Here is an 18,364-nt window from a genome sequence, read left to right on the forward strand (position 1 = left end):
GGGACTATAGGCATGCACCATCTCCAGCTAACTTTTGTATCTTTTGTAGAGATGGGGTCTTGCCATGTTGCCAAGGCTGGTCTCAAATGCCTGGACTCAAGCGATCTGCCCACCTTGGCCTCCCAAAGTGCTGGGATTACAGGAGTGAGCCACTGCACTCAGCTGATTTTTACATTTTTTTGTAGGCAGGGTCATACTATGGTGCCCAGCCTGGTCTTGAACTCCTGGCTTTAAGCGATCCTCCAGCTTCAGCCTCCCAATGTGCTGGAATTATAGGGGTGAGCCACTACACCCAACCTTCAGTGATCTCTTGGCAGAGATTTTGTGACTAATTTCCTCAAACACTGCTTTTTGCCACACACTTCCCTTCCTGTGCACTTAACCGCTACTCCTCTTTACCTCTCATCAAACTGAATTTGAGTCCTGGCCTCCGGCAGACATTCCCCACTTCTCTGCCTAGGCCTGCTTCTCCAGCTCAGCCAGTATGCTTAATATGACTGTTCTTCCAGCCCTCAAGTCAGAGAAAGAATAAGTTAATCTTATGAATGGTTCGTATGCCATGATTAAATACAATAGGTCAAAAGACCTTACATTTTATCACTATTGTACTCATATGTTGTATCATTCTCAATTGCTGTCTATATTCTTTAAATGATTGCAATCCCATGTCAATGACAATAAAAAAATGTTGGTTTCTTAGTCTGGCTGCACTATGGCCTACAGTGTGTTAAAGCCCTGAAGCAAGGCTGTAACTGCAGTGGAAATGCAAATAGATCCTGCTGAGGTGCGGTTGTCAGGCACAAACACATCACTTCCACTGGGCTGGGTGCTGAGTTTGGCCCTTAGAGGATATTCCAGGTGAAGGTACTCTCATAGCAACCCTGCCCTTGCTTTTCATACTCCTAACTGACCTCAGTCACCTGCTGGGGAAGGAGCTTTGCCCCAGTTTTGTTTACCCAACTATGCCAGAAACTCATGTGTCAAAGCTGAATCTGACACTTTTCTGTACTCTCCCAATCTCCAGGATACACAATTCATTGAGTTGAACCGACTTTTTAAAAAGTATCAGACAGGAGGAAAGATTATTTTATTCACGTCAGTGACATGAAGGAACATGCTCCAGCCAAAAAGAACTACTATAGATATTATTTTGGTGTCATAACACATAATAACAACTCAGTTCTATTTTATTAGATCCTTGGGTTCAACTTGGCTTTCCAGGCAGTATTACTTACACTGTAAGGTTTCTCAACAGCCACCAATGTGTCAGAACTTGCTTGAAAGGCTTCACTAGGCTCTGGTTGGTCCTTTTGTCTGGGAGATGGGTGCCTGATACCTAATGATTGTAACACAATCAGGGCCAAAGTCATTCAGTGATATTCAGACAACATGGAAGAGGATAAAGGTGGCATGAGAGAAGAGATGTATACATATTCTGCCAAGAGTGGCCATGTCCCATACGTTAGGTTCAGTCCAGAGAGTAGAGACTGTTAGTTTAGCCTGACCCCAAAATGCAGCCCTGGATCATCTGCCCACCCATTTGAGAGTGATGCTTGACAAGAAACAGATTCTAAATACAAATAATACCCAAGCCAATAGATTTTCTGCCTAAGACAAATGACAAGTTTAGATGTATCTTTCTTTAACTTATAAACAACTGTGAAACAATATCCCATGCCCTGATTGTAAGCAAATTATCAACTGAAAATATATGGCCTTCATTTTTTTTAACCTGTAAATCTATAAACTGATGACAATAAATGTCATGTGTCTCTAGGTTCCTCCAGCATAGACTCTCTGGAAAAACTTAATGCCAGCTTAGAATACATTCTAAATAAATTCTGGGAGAATTTATTTCCAGCTTAGAATACAATGCAGAGACATGGGCAGTAGGCAGTGGTGGCCTACCTCTATCCCCAGGTAAAGAAGGCTCGATTCCTCGCCAAAATCAGGGTCAGTACGTGATTATTTTACTTCCTTTGGACAAAGGGGCCTGTTTCAGTAATATAAAAACTGATCAGTGTCTGGATCTGTTTGCCTGTGGGAAATGCAATGAGATATAGGGCTTTACTGCCTTCCCCTGGAATTCAAGGTTTCCAGAAAAATAGGAAAGGAGAGAGGACCAAACCAAAAAAAAATATGCTAGAGGGTTTACTTTTTTGAGAGTTGATAACTTTTTTTTACTTTTATTTTTGAGACAAGGTCTCACTGTCACCCAAGCTGGAGTGCAGTAGCATGGTCACAGCTCACTGCAACCTCCACCTCTCAGGTCCAAGTGATCCTCCCACCTCAGCCTCCTGGGTACCTGGAACTAGAGGCATGTGTCACCACGCCCAGCTAATGTTTTGTACTTTTTTTTTTTTTTTTTTTGTAGAGACCAGGTTTCATCATGTTGACCAGGCTGGTCTCGAATTTCTGGGCTCAGGCGATCCGCTTGCCTCACCTCCCAAAGTGCTGGAATTACAGGCTGAGCCACCTCGCCCGACTGATACTTGATTGAGTTCACCTATCCTGATTCCCGCAAGTGAACTTACTGATGAAGCTTCCAGGCCTGGGCTGTCTGCCACGCTGGTCACTGTCACAGTCATTGTTGCCCATCTTGTCAAACTTGCCATTTCCTCTGGGCTCATCATTTTCCCTATGATACTCAATAACTCGCTGCCAATCCGTGTTTTCCGGGCTCCTAATGGGGGGCTGCAGCAGGGCGTCAGGCTCATTTTCAGCCTCACTCTCTAAAGTCAGACTACTCTGAGGATGCCAAGGAGGTATTGTGAGCTGTCCAGTAGCTGCTTTCTTTGCCATTTCTTTCACCTCCACTGTGCACAAGAGAAAGCGCATTTAAAACATCACTGTAAACATTGGGAACACAGGCTTTCATCTAAAAGAAATACATAATACTATTATAACTCATACTGTAACAATAATTGCCTTTTTACAGTTGCATCATCCTTAGCTTGCCCTGTTTGGCTTGAATGGGAGGTGAGGGGAGAACTGATGACAGAGAGAGAGAAGGGAATTTCAGTTAGTTATCCCAAACAACAGCCCTTGTTGCTGACTTCCAGGGTGAAAGGCAGCGAAAAACTTACAGATAGACCCTCTTCCTGTGAAGTTTTAACAGGAAAAATGACATCTAAGGTTCTCAGTGTGTAATAATAGAAAGGATTCTATTTGAGTTTGTCTAGTCTTTCCAGACTACACTGAGCTCATATTTTTGGAGTGCATACATATATGCATGTTTTCATTTCAAATGTTGTAGAACACTTCTGCTAATGTCACTTACGACTAGTATTAAAAATAGACATTATATCCTTTAAGCCTATAAGAGAAAACTGATACAAAGAATAATGCCCAGAGGATATGATAGTGACACTGCATACTCTCCACTTTTATCATATTATAAATATCTACGTAGTCCCTCAAATAATGTCATTTTATTCAACATTGTTTCATTGTAACTCTGATGAGAAAAGAAAAAAACCCATCAATTCCCAGCTGGGGCCACTGTCTGTGTGGCACTTGCATATTCTCCCGATATCTGCATGGGTTTTTTCCAGGTAGTCCGGTTTCCTCCCACATCCCAAAGATGTGCACGTTAGGTGAACTAGTGTGTCGAAGTTGCCCCAGTCTGTGTGAGTGGGAGTGTGTGAGTACACTCTGAAATGGAAAGGTGTCTGTCTCGGGCTGGCTTCCTCCTTGTACCCTGAGTTGCCAGGATAGGTTCCAGCCACCTGTGACCCTGAACTAGAATAAACAGGTAATTACTTATCTTACTTGTTTTTATTAATCTCTCTTAAATGTGTACATAGCTCACATTTATTTCAATGTTTAATATTAGAAGTGTTTTGGTCTTTATTTATAAGTATGGTGATGTATTTGTGACCAGAAATATGCTATAGGAACTTAACTCTTGTTTACATCAAGTAGCCCATGTAAAATTGGTTTTGTTATACATCGTTTTGCTTAAAGTCATTGTCGTTTCCTATTAACAGTATTAAGTGAGGACTTATTGTATTGTGTACTGTTTTATTACATTTCTTATACAATATACATTTATATAATAGAAATATTTCCTAAAAAGTCTAGAAATTTAAAAAAAAAGCATTTCCCTTCTGAAGTCTGTAGTCAGAAGGGCCCTGCTTTTAAAATGAAATATAATAAAAGAAAAAAATTCAGGACATTGCTATGGTTCTAAATGTGCAACACAGGTTGTGTACTTAGAAATATCAACCACATTAGAAATATACTTTAAATTTCATTTTGTCTAATAAAACCCATGACTTCATACTCACTTTTCCATTTTAAGTGTACCTTTCCATCATCTTTATTTCTGGACTCTGCATTATAGATTTCAGAAGAAACAGGTTCCACACTCATCCTGAATTGCACGGGTTTTTTGCAGGTAGGGGGAGTGGGGTGGACACAAACACATCAGTTTGCTCAAGTTCTTGACAGAACCGAAAGCCCACCAGCCCATCCAGAGGACCTGTTCCCTATTCCCTGAGCCATTCCTAGAGTTGCACTGACCCCTTTGCACCAGCAGAGGGTGCCAGAACCCGCCCCCACTCCCGCCCCACCACCAGTTTCCAGCCCACAAGGATCCTTACCTGGTAGAGTCCCAGTGACAGCTGGGTGACGCAGAAGGTCCCTGCCGGTGGCTTGACAGAGTGAAGAGTGCACTATTAAACTGTGTGGCTTTGGCTTGGGCAGTGGACTCTCTAGGTCTTCCCTGGCTAAGAAATGAAAGGACTGAGCTCTAAGATCTCTAAGAGTATTTTTAGTTTCTAACTTTAGATTTCATGATTATAAAAGTGCTCTTGGGAGATTTTCAGAGGTAGAAGAAACCCACAGTTGAAGCGCAGTTTCACAAGACACAATCCCTGGGCTGCTGCAGAGCCTCCCCTGCAAATGCCACAAATCACAGGTGATGGTTCAGGTGAGGGTTCTGCTCCTGCCTGTCCATCAGAATTCTCTGGTAACAGGCCCACCTTCGTATCAGTGACAGCACAATAACATTTGTAGTTGTGGAGACACAGTCTCAGTCGGTCGCCCAGGAGTGCAATGGTGCAACCTTGGCTCACTGCAACCTCCACCTCCTGGGTTCAAGCAATTCTCATGCCTCAGCTTCCCAAGTAGCTGGGATTTCACATGCACGCCACCATGCCCGGCTAATTTTTGTACTTTTAGTAGAAAATTATGTTGCTCAGGCTGGTCTTGAACTCCTTATCTCAAGTAATCCACCCACCTCGGCCTCCCAAAGTGCTAGGATTACAGGTGTGAACCACCATGCCTGGCCTAACATTTGTAAAAAGTCTTAAGGCATCAGAGATCCTGAAGAACATTTAGAGACCTTCAATCTAGTCCCACTGAATTCTAGACCCTGACCTACCACTAAGTTACTATCTGACTTTGGCAAACATCAATCTTTCTAGGCCAAGGCTTCCTCATTTGCAACGTAAGGGCGTCTTTTTTTCCTCTAAATATCCCATAACTAGCCAGGATGGTGGCTTAGGTCTGCAGTCTCAGCTACTTGGGAGGCTAAGGCAGGAGGATTACTTGAGCCCAGGAGGTCAAGGCCAGCTTGTACAACATAGTGAAACCCTGTCTCCAGAAAAAAAATAAACAAATGAAGTTTATAAATATCTCATGAACATGTACATTTTATCATCTATTCAATTAACTTTTCAAAAATGCATGAACTGGCTGGGCGTGGTAGCTCACACCTGTAATCCCAGCACTTTGGGAGGCCAGGGCAGGCGGAGGCCAGGAGTTGAGGTAAGCCTGGCCAACATGGTGAAAACTCTATACTAAAAAAACAAAAAATTAGCTGGGCATGGTGGTGCATGCCTGTAATACCAACTACTCAGGTGCCTGAGGCATGAGAATTGCTTGAAGCCGGGAGACGGAGGTTGCAGTGAGCTGAGATCACACCACTGCACTCCAGCCTGGGTGACAGAGCGAGACTCTATTTCCAAAGGAAAAAAAGTGTAGGCTGGGTGCAGTGGTTCACGCCTATAATCCCAGCACTTGGGGAGACCAGGGCAGGTGAACCACGAAGTCAGGAGTTCAAGACCAGCCTGGCCAACATGGTGAAACCCCGTCTCTCCTAAAAATACAAAAAATTAGCTGGGCATGGTGGCGGGCGCCTGTAATCCCAGCTGCTTGGGAGGCTGAGGCAGGAGAATCTCTTGAACCCAGGAGGCGGAGGTTGCAGTGAGCCAAGATCAGGCCACTGTGCTCCAGCTTGGGCAACAGTGCAAGACTCCGTCTCAAAAAAAAAAAAAGAAAAAAAAGTGTGTGATCTGTGGCACAGATATGAATTCCCTGTTATCTAGAATGCCCTATTCTCCAGCTGGACCAGAAAGCAGAGAGACTGCTGAGTCAGAGAGGGTAGATCTGATCAGCTTCCTTTTTAAAAAATAAAATTTTTTTGGAGACAGGGTCTGACTCTGTCACTAGGCTGGAGTACAGTGGCACAATCACAGATTACTGCAGGCTCAACTTCCCAGGCTCCAGCGATCCTCCCACCTCAGCCTCCTAAGTAGCTGGGACCACAGGCACCTGCCACCACAGCCAGCTAGTTTTTGTATTTTTGGTAGGGATGAAGTCACACAATGTTTGTTGCCCAGGGTGGTCTCAAACTCCCAGACTTCAAGCGACCCTCACACACTGGCCCCATAAAGTGAACTGAGATTGGCCGGGCGTGGTGGCTCACGCCTATAATTCCAGCACTTTGGGAGGCCGTGGCGGGCAGATCACAAGGTCAAGAGATGGAGACCATCCTGGACAACATGGTGAACTCTCGTCTCTACTAAAAATACAAAAATTAGCCGGGCGTGGTGGTGCATGCCTGTAATCCCAGCTACTCAGGAGGCTGAGACAGGAGAATCGCTTGAACCCGGGAGGCGGAGGTTGCAGTGAGCGGAGTTTGCGCCACTGCACTCCAGCCTGGCGACATAGCAAGACTCTGTGTCACAAAAAAAAAAACAAAAAACCATGAACTGAGATTGTGCCACTGCAAGGAAGCCTGGGCAACAGAGCAAGACCCTGTCTTAAAAAGGGGGGTAAAAAGGAATCCTTAAAATCTTCAAACCCTTTGACCTGCTTCTGAGAATCTATCCTGAGGAAATAATCCAAAATGCAAAAACAAAGCATTATTTACAAGTAACTGTGACCCTATTCATAATAGAATAAAGAATGAAGCAACGTAAAATTCAACAATAGGTGAAATCCAACTATGTTTGTTGTTGTTGTTGTTGTTTGAGACAGGGTCTTATTCTGTCGCCCAAACTGGAATGCAGTGGCATAATCATGGCACTGCAGCCTTGACCTCCCCAGGAGCAGGTGATCCTCCCACCTCAGCCTCCCAAGTAGGAGAGGGTGTGGGTCTACAGCCACACACCACCATGCCTGGCTAATTTTTTGTAGAGATGGTGTTTTGCCATGTGTCCCAGGGTAGTCTCCAATTCCCGGGCTCAAGTGATCTGCCTGTCTTGGCTTCCCAAAGTGCTGGGATTACAGGTGAGAGTCACCTTGCCCAGCCCAACAATTTCAAAATAAGTTTACAGGGTTTTCTTTTTTTAATAACATAGAGTAATGTTTAGATTCTAATGTAAAGTGAAAAATCAGGATATAAAATTGCTTACACATATCATAATTGTCACTTTTTTTTTTTAAGCACACAAAAAAACTAGAGGAACAGGTAGAAAAATGTTAAACTTTTCTTTGGTCTGTTTTTTGTACTTCTGAGGGAAGAGGGTGCCGAGCAGGGGAGGCCACAACAACTATGGGTTTTTCTTTGTCATCTAATGGCTATGTCATCCCATTTGCTTCTATCAGTGGTGTGAGTGCCACACACTCTGATGCCAGCTAGGTAGTTCTTCATTATTCCCTTCATAGGAATAAAATCCACTGATCTAAAATGTCTGGCCGGGCGCGGTGGCTCACGCCTATAATCCCAACACTTTGGGAGGCCAAGATGGGTAGATCACCTGAGGTCGGGAGTTTGAGACCAGCCTGACCAACATGGAGAAACTGCGTCTCTACTAAAAAATACAAAGTTAGCCGGGTGTGGTGGTGCATGTCTGTAATCCCAGCTACTTGGGAGGATGAGGCAGGAGAATCGCTTGAACCCGGGAGGCAGAGGTTGCAGTGAGCCGATATTGCGCCATTGCACTCCAGCCTGAGGAACAAGAGAGAAACTCCATTTCAAAAATATAAAAAATAAATAAATAAAATGTCTGGACATTTTCCTTCATTCTCCCTTATGTACATATTTGCCAACATGGAACAAACAGCAAACTCGTCATTAGTCTCAATCACCACTAGGGGGAGGAATAAAAAGTTTTTTGTTTCCAGGAGAACTGACTTCAAAGTTGTGGATTAGTGCTACCATCTATCCATAGGAAAAAAAAAAAACAAAAACTAAAACTGATATACTAGTCTGCCTTGAAAAACATGTATTGGCTGGGTGTGGTGACTCGCACCTATAATCCCAGTACTTTGGGAGGCCGAGGTGGGTGGATCACCTGAGGTCAGGAGTTCAAGACCAGCCTGGCCAACATGGTGAAACCCCACCTCTACTAAAAATACAAAAGATTAGCTGGGCATGGTGGTGGGCACCTGTAATCCCAGCTACTCAGGAGGCTGAGACAGGAGGATCGCTTGAACCTGGGAGGCGGAGGTTGCAGTGAGCCAAGATCAACGCCACTGCACTCTATCTAGCCTGGGCAACAAGAGTGAAACTCCATCTCAAAAAAAAAAAAAAGAAAGAAAAAAAAAATTAGTCCCCTTTTATTAATTCCCTTACTTATAATACCTAACTAAATTTAAACCAAAAAAAATTTTAATAAATTTTTTAAAAATTAAAAAAAATTCCCACACACCAAATAAATTTGTTTTACTTAAGTTCGTTCTTTGTTTATTTAATTTTTTTTTTTTTGAGTCAGAATCTCACTCTGTTGCCAAGGCTGGAGTGCAGTGGTGCCCTAGCTCACTGCAACTTCTGCCTCCTGGGTTCAAGCAATTTTTTATTTTTTTTTTGAGACGGAGTCTTGCTCTGTCACCCAGGCTGGAGTGCAGTGGCGCGATCTCCTCTCACTGCAAGCTCCACTTCCTGGGTTCACGCCATTTTCCTGCCTCAGCCTCCCGAGTAACTGGGACTATAGGTGCCCGCCACCATGCCCAGCTAATTTTTTGTATTTTTAGTAGAGATGGGGTTTCACCATATTAGCCAGGATGGTCTCGATCTCCTGACCTCGTGATCTGCCTGCCTCAGCCTCCCAAAGCACTGAGATTACAGGTGTGAGCCACCGCGCCCGGCTGTTCAAGCTATTACTGAGCTTCCACCTCCCAAGTAGCTGGGATTACTGGTGCCCGCCGCCACGCCCGGCTAATTTATGTATTTTTAGTAGAGATGGGGTTTCACCATGTTGGCCAGGCTGCTCTCAAACTCCTGACCTCAAGTGATCTGCCCACCTTGGCCTCCCAAAGTGCTAGGATTACAGGCGTGACCCACCACACTTGGCCTGTTTTACTTAAGTTCTTTAAAACTCAGCATGTGTGTATGTGTGAATATATGTATGTATGTATACATGTGCACGAATAGATGTGTAAATGCATATATATGCATGAATACATATATACATAAGTGTGCATGAATACATATACATATATGTATGGATATTATATATACATATATGTATATGAATATATATACAAACATACACACACACTTCTTCCAGTAATTTGTGCTAAAGTCAATTCATTTCATTCATCTGGCTGGAAATCACACACCCCAAGGTGATAGTGACATTGTTCAACTCTCTCTCTGGAGTCAGTGACACTTACTTTAAACAACCTTGGTTTCCAATTAGTTTCGTTTCTGGAGCACTGGTAAATGGAATACCTGGTGTTTGTTTTTATAAGAAAAACTATCTGGGCAGTTGTGGAAAGGCAAGATGCTTTGCTTCTAACAACTGATGAGTTCTGTCTGATTAACCTGCCAGCCACTTGGGCTTTGATGTCTCCTCAAGTTCTCATGACACTGCTCTTCCTACTCACTCAGTGGGAGAACCTGCCAGTCTGCATTGCTCTTCTTCATAACTCACAGTCCTTTTGTCACTAGACATAAGAAGATCACTGAGTGGCCTCAGAGACACACAGAAGTCTAAAGCATAGTGACATTAAGAACAACAAAATGTTGACCCACCTACTGGTATTTTGGATCCTGCTTCTTTCCAAACTGTCCTTGGCTCCTTGAGTGCACTGAAATTGTTCATCTGTGTTCTGTTTTCCAGGGTCACAAAGAGTCGGCAGCTTAAAAAGCAATAAACATGTTTCAGGGCTTTGATGAGAGAATTCCCATTCTCTTCACTGTCACACTATTTTCAAAGCCATTCTTGCTAAATGTATAGAAATAACCAGACCTACCAGGATTTCCCTTTGCATGTTTCCCATCTGCTAACCCATCTCTTATCTGGAGGTCTTTTTTTGTTTTGTTTTTATTTTGAGACGGAGTCTGGCTCTGTCGCCAGGCTGGAGTGCAGTGGCAAGATCCTGGCTCCCTGCAACCTCCTCCTCTCGGGTTCAAGAGATTCTCCTGCCTCAGCCTCCCAAGTAGCTGGGACTACAGGCGCATGCCACCACACCCAGCTAATTTTTGTATTATTAGTAGAGACAGGGTTTCACCATGTTGGCCAGGATAGTCTCGTTATCTTGACTTTGTGATCCACCCACCTCGGCCTCCCAAAGTGCTGGGATTACAGGCGTGAGCCACTGTGCCCAGCTTATCTGGAGGTCTTTACCCAGAAATGTTGGTCTCCAGGAACCTAGCCCAGACAGGATACAAGTGGAGAATAATCAGACAAGATAGAAATGAAAAAAAAATCCACTTTCCTGAGCATTTTCCCCCTCCTATATGAACATGAAGACAGCAGATCTTTGTGGCAGGAGTTAAGGCCCTTGGGTTCTAGTCTAAGTGTTATTCAGACTAACCTAAGAGAATCTTTTTCTTTTTTTTTTTTTTGAGACAGGGCGTCACTCTGTTGCCCAGACTGGAGTGCAGTAGCCTGGTCTCGGCTCACTGCAACCTCTGCTTCCCAGGCTCAAGGGATTCTCGTGACTCAGCCTCCTGAGTAGCTGGGATTACAGGTGCGTGCCACTACCACTCGGCTAACTTTTGTATTTCTAGTAGAGACGGGGTTTCACCATGTTGGCCAGGCTCGTCATGAACCCCTGACCTCAAATGATCCACCCTCCTCGACCTCCCAAAGTGCAGGGATTACAGGTGTGAGACAGCGCACCCTGACGCTAAGAGAATCTTGTACTTATCCATAAAATACGATCTTGTACTTATCCATAAAATAAGAACGATAATACCTACCACTGGGGATGCTATGAAAATAAAACAGAATACAATAAAGGTTACAATACTTAGGAAATAGCAAAAGTAAAACAAATGAAAGTCTATGCTCTTTATTCAAGAGACTATTAGCTCTACTTATCCCAATTTTAACATAATTTTAACAAACTTAGTTAATTATATTTCCTAGCCTACAGCAAATTAAAGCAACAAATACAGAGTTTGAGATGGGAGCAAGATGTGTAAAAGTGAGAAGGAGGCACAAAAAATTACTACATGCTCCCTGAAGTATAAGATCCAGAGGCCTTTGTATGGGCAAACACTCCTGAGCAGAAGCTTAAGACAGCCCTGTATCACGATGCTTCACCGTAACAGGTGTTCAGAAAAATACCACTGTCAACAAGAAAAGGTTAGAATATGTTTAGAATATAATCAAAATAGATATTTAGAATATCACGAAGTTTGTAACATTTTCATTCAATATAATTAAAATTTTAAGAACTAAGAAATTAAAGAAATAAACTTCAATTATCTGAAAAATGCATTTAGATGGAGATGGCTTTTTCCCTGATGCTAGAAAAAGAGGGTGACATTTTTAAGGAAAAAATAAATATAGTATCGTTGTTTTATATCCTATGTACTAGTAGATGGTTTCCAGCAGTGGCCACCATCAATTCCCTCCCGTCCACCCTGCCACGCCTCCTATAAGGAGCTAGAGTCTATTTCCCCACCCAGTGAATCTGGGCTGGCCTCGTGACTTTCTTTGATCAACAGAAAGCAGCGAACGTGATACAATCCTAGGGTCAGGACTAACTTTTAAGAGGTCTGGTAGTTTTAGCTTTCACTTGCAAAGTCAGCTGCCATGCTGTAGAGAAGCCTGGGTGAGACTGTTTATTGAATGACAAGTCAAGTGCAAAGAGAGGCCACCTGGAGGAGCTCAAGGTACCAGACATGTAAGTAGAGGCTTTTTGGACCTTCTTGCCCAGTCCAACCTCCAGCTGACTGCAAACAAGTGAGTGATGCTAGCCAATGGCCATGTGGAACAGAAGATCCACTCAGGTGAACCTGTCAAATTCCTGACCCACAGAATTGTGAGAAATAATAAACTATTGTTATTTTAAGCCATTAGGTTTTGGGCTTTGTTGTTGTTGTTATGCAGCAATAGATAACAAAATATAATACATAAAAAAGTTATTTCAGGCCGGGCACGGTGGCTCACACCTGTAATCCCAACACTTTGGGAGGCCAAGGCAGGTGGATCACAAGGTCAGGAGTTTGAGACCAGCCTGGCCAATATGGTAAAACCCCATCTCTACTAAAAATACAAAAATTAGCCGGGCATGGTGGTGCACACCTGTAGTCCCAGGTACTCGGGGGGCTGAGGCAGAAGAATTGCTTGAACCCAGGAGGCGGAGGTTGCAGTGAGCTGAGATGGTGCCACTGCACTCCAGCCTGGGTGACAGAGCAAGATTCTGTCTTAAAAAAAAAAAAAAAAAAAAAGTGATTTCTAACAGTTTCCTAGCAAACTCTAATTTTCTATGGAAACAGAAATATTAGGATATAAGTAAATTCTTTGCGCCTTTTTTGTTTGTTTTTGAGATAGGGTCTCACTCTGTTGCCTGTGCTAGAATGCCGTCACATGATTTCAGCTCACTGTAATCTCAACTTCCTGAGCTCAGGTGATCCTCCCACCTCAGCCTCCCAAGTAGCTGGGACTACAGGCACATGCCACCATGCCCATGCCCAGCTAATTTTGATATCTTTTGTAGAAACAGGGTTTCGCTATGTTGCCCAGGCTGGTCTCGAACTCCTGGGCTCAAGCGATTAACCTACCTTGGCCTCCCAAAGTGCTGGGATTACAGGTAAAAACCACTGGACCTGGCTGTGTCTTCTTTTTATATAAAAACAAATGACAGCTGGGCATGGTGGCTCTTGCCTGTAATCCCAACACTTTGGGAGGCCAAGGCAGGTGGATGGCTTGAGCTCAAGAGATTGAGAGCAGCCTGGGCAACATAGTGAAACCCCATGTCTATGGAAAAAAAAAAAAAAAAAAAAGATAAATAAATACCGGCCAGGCGTGCTGAGACCCCATCTCTACAATTCACAAAATTAGCCGGGTGTGCTAGTACAGCCTGTAGTCCCAGCCTATAGTTCCACCTACTCAGGGGTCTGTGGTGGGAGGATCACTTGAGTCCAGAAGATTGAGGCTGCAGTGAGCCATGATAGTGCCACTTCACTCCAGCAAAAATAAATGCCAATGCTTTTCCAAATGTTCTAAGTGAGGACTGAAGCCTCACTAAGATTCACTATTGTACAATGAAAGAACAACAAACCAGGAGTCAGGAGACCTGCCCTTAACCAACTTGGCCCTTGGTTGTAGCACAGAAAGTTGAGGGGTGGCAGGGAGAGCTATCTGCCCTGTATAGGCAATAAAAGGGTGATATGGCCAGGCATGGTGGCTCATGCCTGTAATCCTAGCACTTTGGGAGGCTGAGGCAGGTGGATCACCTATGGTCAGGAGTTCAAGACCAGCTGGGCCAACATGGTGAAACCCTGTCTCTACTAAAAATACAAAAATTAGCCGGGCATGGTGGCACGTGACTGTAGTCCCAGCTACTTGGGAGGCTGAGGCAGGAGAACTGCTTGAACCTGGGAGGCAGAGGTTGCAGTGAGCAGAGATCGTGCCACTGTACTCTGGCCTGGGCAACACAGTGAGACCCTGTCTCAAAATAAATAAAATAAAAAATAAAAAAGAGGATAACTGTTAAGCAGAGAATTTTAAAACAGTAACAAAACCCAGTAAAAGTTGGCCTGCTTTTTATCACCATGGGCCAGCTATTCTAAATAATATCAGTAATAACATCTGCCTTCCAATGGGGCAGACCTCTCCTACAGCACCCGCATCTTGACATCGCTGGGCCTCAGGAAGTTTACATCACTGGGCTTGAGCTTCACACTCTGTAAATTGACAGGGCTAATCCATGTCTAAGGGATCTTCCAACTCTAAAATTCTAAAATTCAAGAGGCAGCCAGCTCTCTGTGAACTTGTTCAAATTCATTAATTCATTCAACCCCTCATTCCTTCACTGACCATTTATTGAGTTCCTTCTATGTACTGGTCACCATGCTAGGTGCTGGGACACAGGAGGAGTCAGATGTCGGCCCTGTCCTTAAGGAAACTCACGGAGGAGCCTCTCTGCAAGCTATACCTCTTAGCCAGCTCCCATGGTGTCTGCTCGCCTCCTCTGAGGGGTTTTCTTTGATCCACCAGGTCCCTCAGTCCCCAGCTGGTATCTGAGCTACTTATAGGCAGAGTTTGTGGCTTATTCATCACCAGAACCCAGAGTCTAGGCCAGGCGAGGTGGCTCATGCCTGTAATCCCAACACTTTGGGAGGCCGAGGTGGGCAGATCACCTGAGGTCAGGATTTCGAGACCAGTGGTAACCAACATGAAGAAACCCCATCTCTATTAAAAATACAAAATTAGCCAGGCATGGTGGCACATGACTGTAATCCCACCTACTCAGGAGGCTGAGGCAGGAGAATCACTTGAACCCCAGAGGTGGAGGTTGTGGTGAGCCAAGTTCGCGCCATTGCACTCCAGCCTGGGCAACAAGAGCAAAACTCTGTCTCCAAAAAAAAAAAACCCAGAGTCTAGGTAGCCTCTGGCTCTATAGATGTTTGTTGAATGAGTGAATGAATGAATAGCAGCTTAGAATGGAGATTAATACCTATCCAAGATACTTTATTCACTAAGTTGAGCCATGCAAAATTGCCAATACTTGACCATTTTAACTAATAAAACAGCAATTTAATATGGTTCAATTTGATACACACGAATTTACAGAGAAGGACATGGGCTGTGTGTTGGGTCTGAACTGGGAGACAGAGAGTATCTACCTTGGAATTCCATCATGGAGGACTGATTTCCCAAAGCTAAGAGCTTGCATGAGTCGGTTGCATATGTATGTCAGTCCCTCCACATAGGTTAGGGGCAATGTCAAACCCAGCCCTGGGGACCTGCTTAGGCTGCCCCTTCCTCCCACTTAGGTTACCTGATGGCTCATCTCTGACTGATCCCCAGTGTTTACTTTGGAGACTTGGGTGAAAGGTTTCCAGCCACAACCATTTCTTTTCCTGGATCTTTTGCCAAAATGTCCCCCTTGAAAGTCTCTTACCATTCTTGGAAATCTTGGTAGGGTTGGGCAGTTGCCACTGGTGTCTGGCTGCTGACCCCCTGAAAGCTGTAGGATAGGAGGAATATAGTTTAAAGATGGAGGGCCCACGGCCAGAGGTAACTTGTAGGCATTTGTAAACTCTCTTGAAGTGGTCCATAAAGACATGCGCTCTTCCTGCTCCTTCTGTTTCATCTCAACTTCGTCTAATATCTGCTCGATATTCCTCAGCCTATCATCGTTCTCGTGCATTATTGTCTGCATAATCTTTAGATCCAGCACACACTTACTGATGAGATACTCCTCAGCCCTGGACCTGTTCTTCAAATTGCTCTTGGCTTCTCTGATTGACTCGGGAAGGCTGAGTGAACTGAGTGAACCACTTTGCCAGTCCCAGTCCTCAAAAGAGTACTCTGTCTCAGCTTTTGAAGAGCTCTCATCCTCACTGCAAAAACAACACGCCTCTCTCTCCATCTTATTCAGCTCTTCTTCCATGGATTTCAGTTCATCTACCTGGTTAGGTCCATCTGCCTCCAAAGATGAAGCAGCTCCTGGAGGCTCTTCTATGTCATCTTCCAAAGTCAAGGAGCCTGAGTAGATCTCGTTGATTTCGAAACTGCAGAGGCTTGGCTGACCTGTGCTGGGGCTGCTGGCCTCTTCTGCCATAAATGGAGCAGGGCAAGGAGCATCTTGATTCTGAGTCTCCCTGGCCATCAGACATGGATCTGGGGCCTGAGGATCTAGTGTCCCCTCGGTGAATAAAGAGTGAACCCTTGGTGAATGAGGTTGACTGCCTATTGAAAAAAACAGCAAAATGCAACTCATTAAAATGAACATATTTGGCAGCTAAGCAGCCTTGGCTTGTTCAAGAAGCACAGATTGTCAAAAAAAAAAAAAAAAAGCTTTTTATTTTCCCACCCCCTTCTCAGTTGTGGAAGACTACTGGATACACTCACAAAGGGTGAGGGAGTATGTGTCACCTAGGCGAAAGCTCCTATTTTGACATGGAATAAGGCAGAAAGTGTTGTCAGGGCAGGGGTCTAGCCATGGAGGAAATATTCTAAGCTTTATTGTGTGTCCAAACACGCATAACTGTCAGGACATGCAAATTATAGGCCCCTGAATCTTGTTTTGTTTTGTTTTGTTTTATAGAGATGGGGTCTTGCTATGTTGCCCGGGTTGCTCTCAAACTCCTGGCTTTAAGTGATCCTCCCGTCTCACTCTCCCAAAGTGCTGGGATTACAGGTGTGAGCCACCGTGCCCAGCTCCACTGAATCTTAAGGACCACATTCATAGCCTTCTTTTCACACAAAAGAGTTTGACTATTTCTCAGTTAAAGTTATGCTCTTGGTGAGCATCTGATAAAAGTAGCCTAGGGCCAGGAGTGGTGGTTCACGCCTGTAATCCCAACACTTTGGGAGGCCAAGGCGGGTGGATCACTTGAGGTCAGGAGTTCGAGACCAGCCTGACCAACAGGGTGAAACCCCATCTCTACTAAATACAAAAAATTAGCCAGGCATGGTGGTGCATGCCTGTAGTCTCAGCTTCTTGGGAGGCTGAGGCAGGAGAATCACTTGAACCTGGGAGACAGAGGTTGCAGTAAGCCGAGATTGTGCCATTGCACTCCAGTCTGGGCAAAAAGAGTGAAACTGTCTCAAAAAAAAAAAAAAAGTAGCCTAGGTACCAGCCAAGGAGCCTTACATTATGGGAGTAATAAAAAAAACTTAAAAAATAATGCTAGGATTGACCACCCACCACCCCTGGTTTACAGGTGTACAGCTTGCAGAGAATGGGATAAAGCAGCCAAAGTAATGAGGTTACAGGGCCACTCTGGAGGCCTCCAGCACTGCTGAAGGAGAGTCGGAGTGAATGATCGTTTGGCTGGAATTGGAAGGCCTGGGTTCCGGTTCTATAACAAGTTCTCTGTGATCCTGAGCAGGTTACAACCTCTCTGAACTGTAGTTTTCTCATCTGTAATATGAAGGCATTAAGCCTGATGACTGCAAGGTACCTTTCCAGTTCTAAATTCTAAGGTTTTCAAGTGTACTAAAATGTAGTAAAACTGGTTGGGCAAAGTGGCTCATACCTGTATTCCAAGTGCTTTGGGAGGCTGAAGTGGGAGGACCGCTTGAGGCCAGGAGTTCAAGACCAACCTGGGCAACATAATGAGACCTCATCTCTAAAAAAAAAACAACTTTCTTAGGCCAGGTGTGGTGGCTCATGCCTGCAATCCCAGCACTTTGGGAGGACCAGGTGGGAGAACTGCTTGACTTCAGGAGTTCAAGACCAGCCTGGGCAACATCGTGAGACCTTGTCTCTACTAAAAATTTAAAAAATTAGGCTGGGCACAGTGGCTCACACCTGCAATCCCAGCACTTTGGGAGGTCGAGGCAGGTGGATCACGAGGTCAGAAGATCGAGACCATCCGGGCCAACATGGTGAAACCCCGTCTCTACTAAAAATACAAAAAAATTAGCTGGGCATGGTTGCGTGTGCCTGTAACCCCAGCTACTTGGGAGGCTGAGGCAGGAGAATTGCTTAAACCAGGGAGGCGGAGGTTGAAATGAGCCAAGATTGCGCCACTGCACTCCAGCTTGGTGACAGAGTGAGACTCCATCTCAAAAAAAAAAAAAAAAATTAAAAGAATTAGCTAGGTGTGGTAGTACACACCTGTAGTCCCAACTACTTGGGAGGCCAAGGTAGGAGGATTACTTGAGCCTGGGAGATTGAGGCTGCAGTGAGCTATGATTGCACCACTGCACTCCAGCCTGAGAAACAGAGTAAAACCATGTCTCAAAAAAAAGAAAAAGAAAAAGAAAAAAAAAACTTA

At 44.4% G+C, this 18,364-nt stretch overlaps 1 protein-coding gene across 4 annotated transcripts in view; it reads right to left on the minus strand.

Annotated features, from left to right (window-relative positions):
- TEX14 (testis expressed 14, intercellular bridge forming factor) overlaps positions 1–18,364 on the minus strand; it is a 134,727-nt gene that overhangs the window by 28,281 nt on the left and 88,082 nt on the right. For all 4 annotated transcript variants that reach the window (XM_003272318.3, XM_003272320.3, XM_003272319.3 and 1 more), the window contains exons 14-19: positions 15,538–16,328; positions 10,208–10,314; positions 4,605–4,730; positions 4,290–4,375; positions 2,535–2,816; positions 1,236–1,336 (exon numbers count right to left, since the gene is read on the minus strand). In XM_003272318.3, coding sequence (XP_003272366.2) covers positions 1,236–1,336; positions 2,535–2,816; positions 4,290–4,375; positions 4,605–4,730; positions 10,208–10,314; positions 15,538–16,328 — 1,493 coding nt within the window. The remainder of the gene's footprint in view (positions 1–1,235; positions 1,337–2,534; positions 2,817–4,289; positions 4,376–4,604; positions 4,731–10,207; positions 10,315–15,537; positions 16,329–18,364) is intronic.

This window comes from Nomascus leucogenys, chromosome 14, assembly GCF_006542625.1.
Source record: "Nomascus leucogenys isolate Asia chromosome 14, Asia_NLE_v1, whole genome shotgun sequence".
Classification (NCBI taxonomy): domain Eukaryota; kingdom Metazoa; phylum Chordata; class Mammalia; order Primates; family Hylobatidae; genus Nomascus; species Nomascus leucogenys.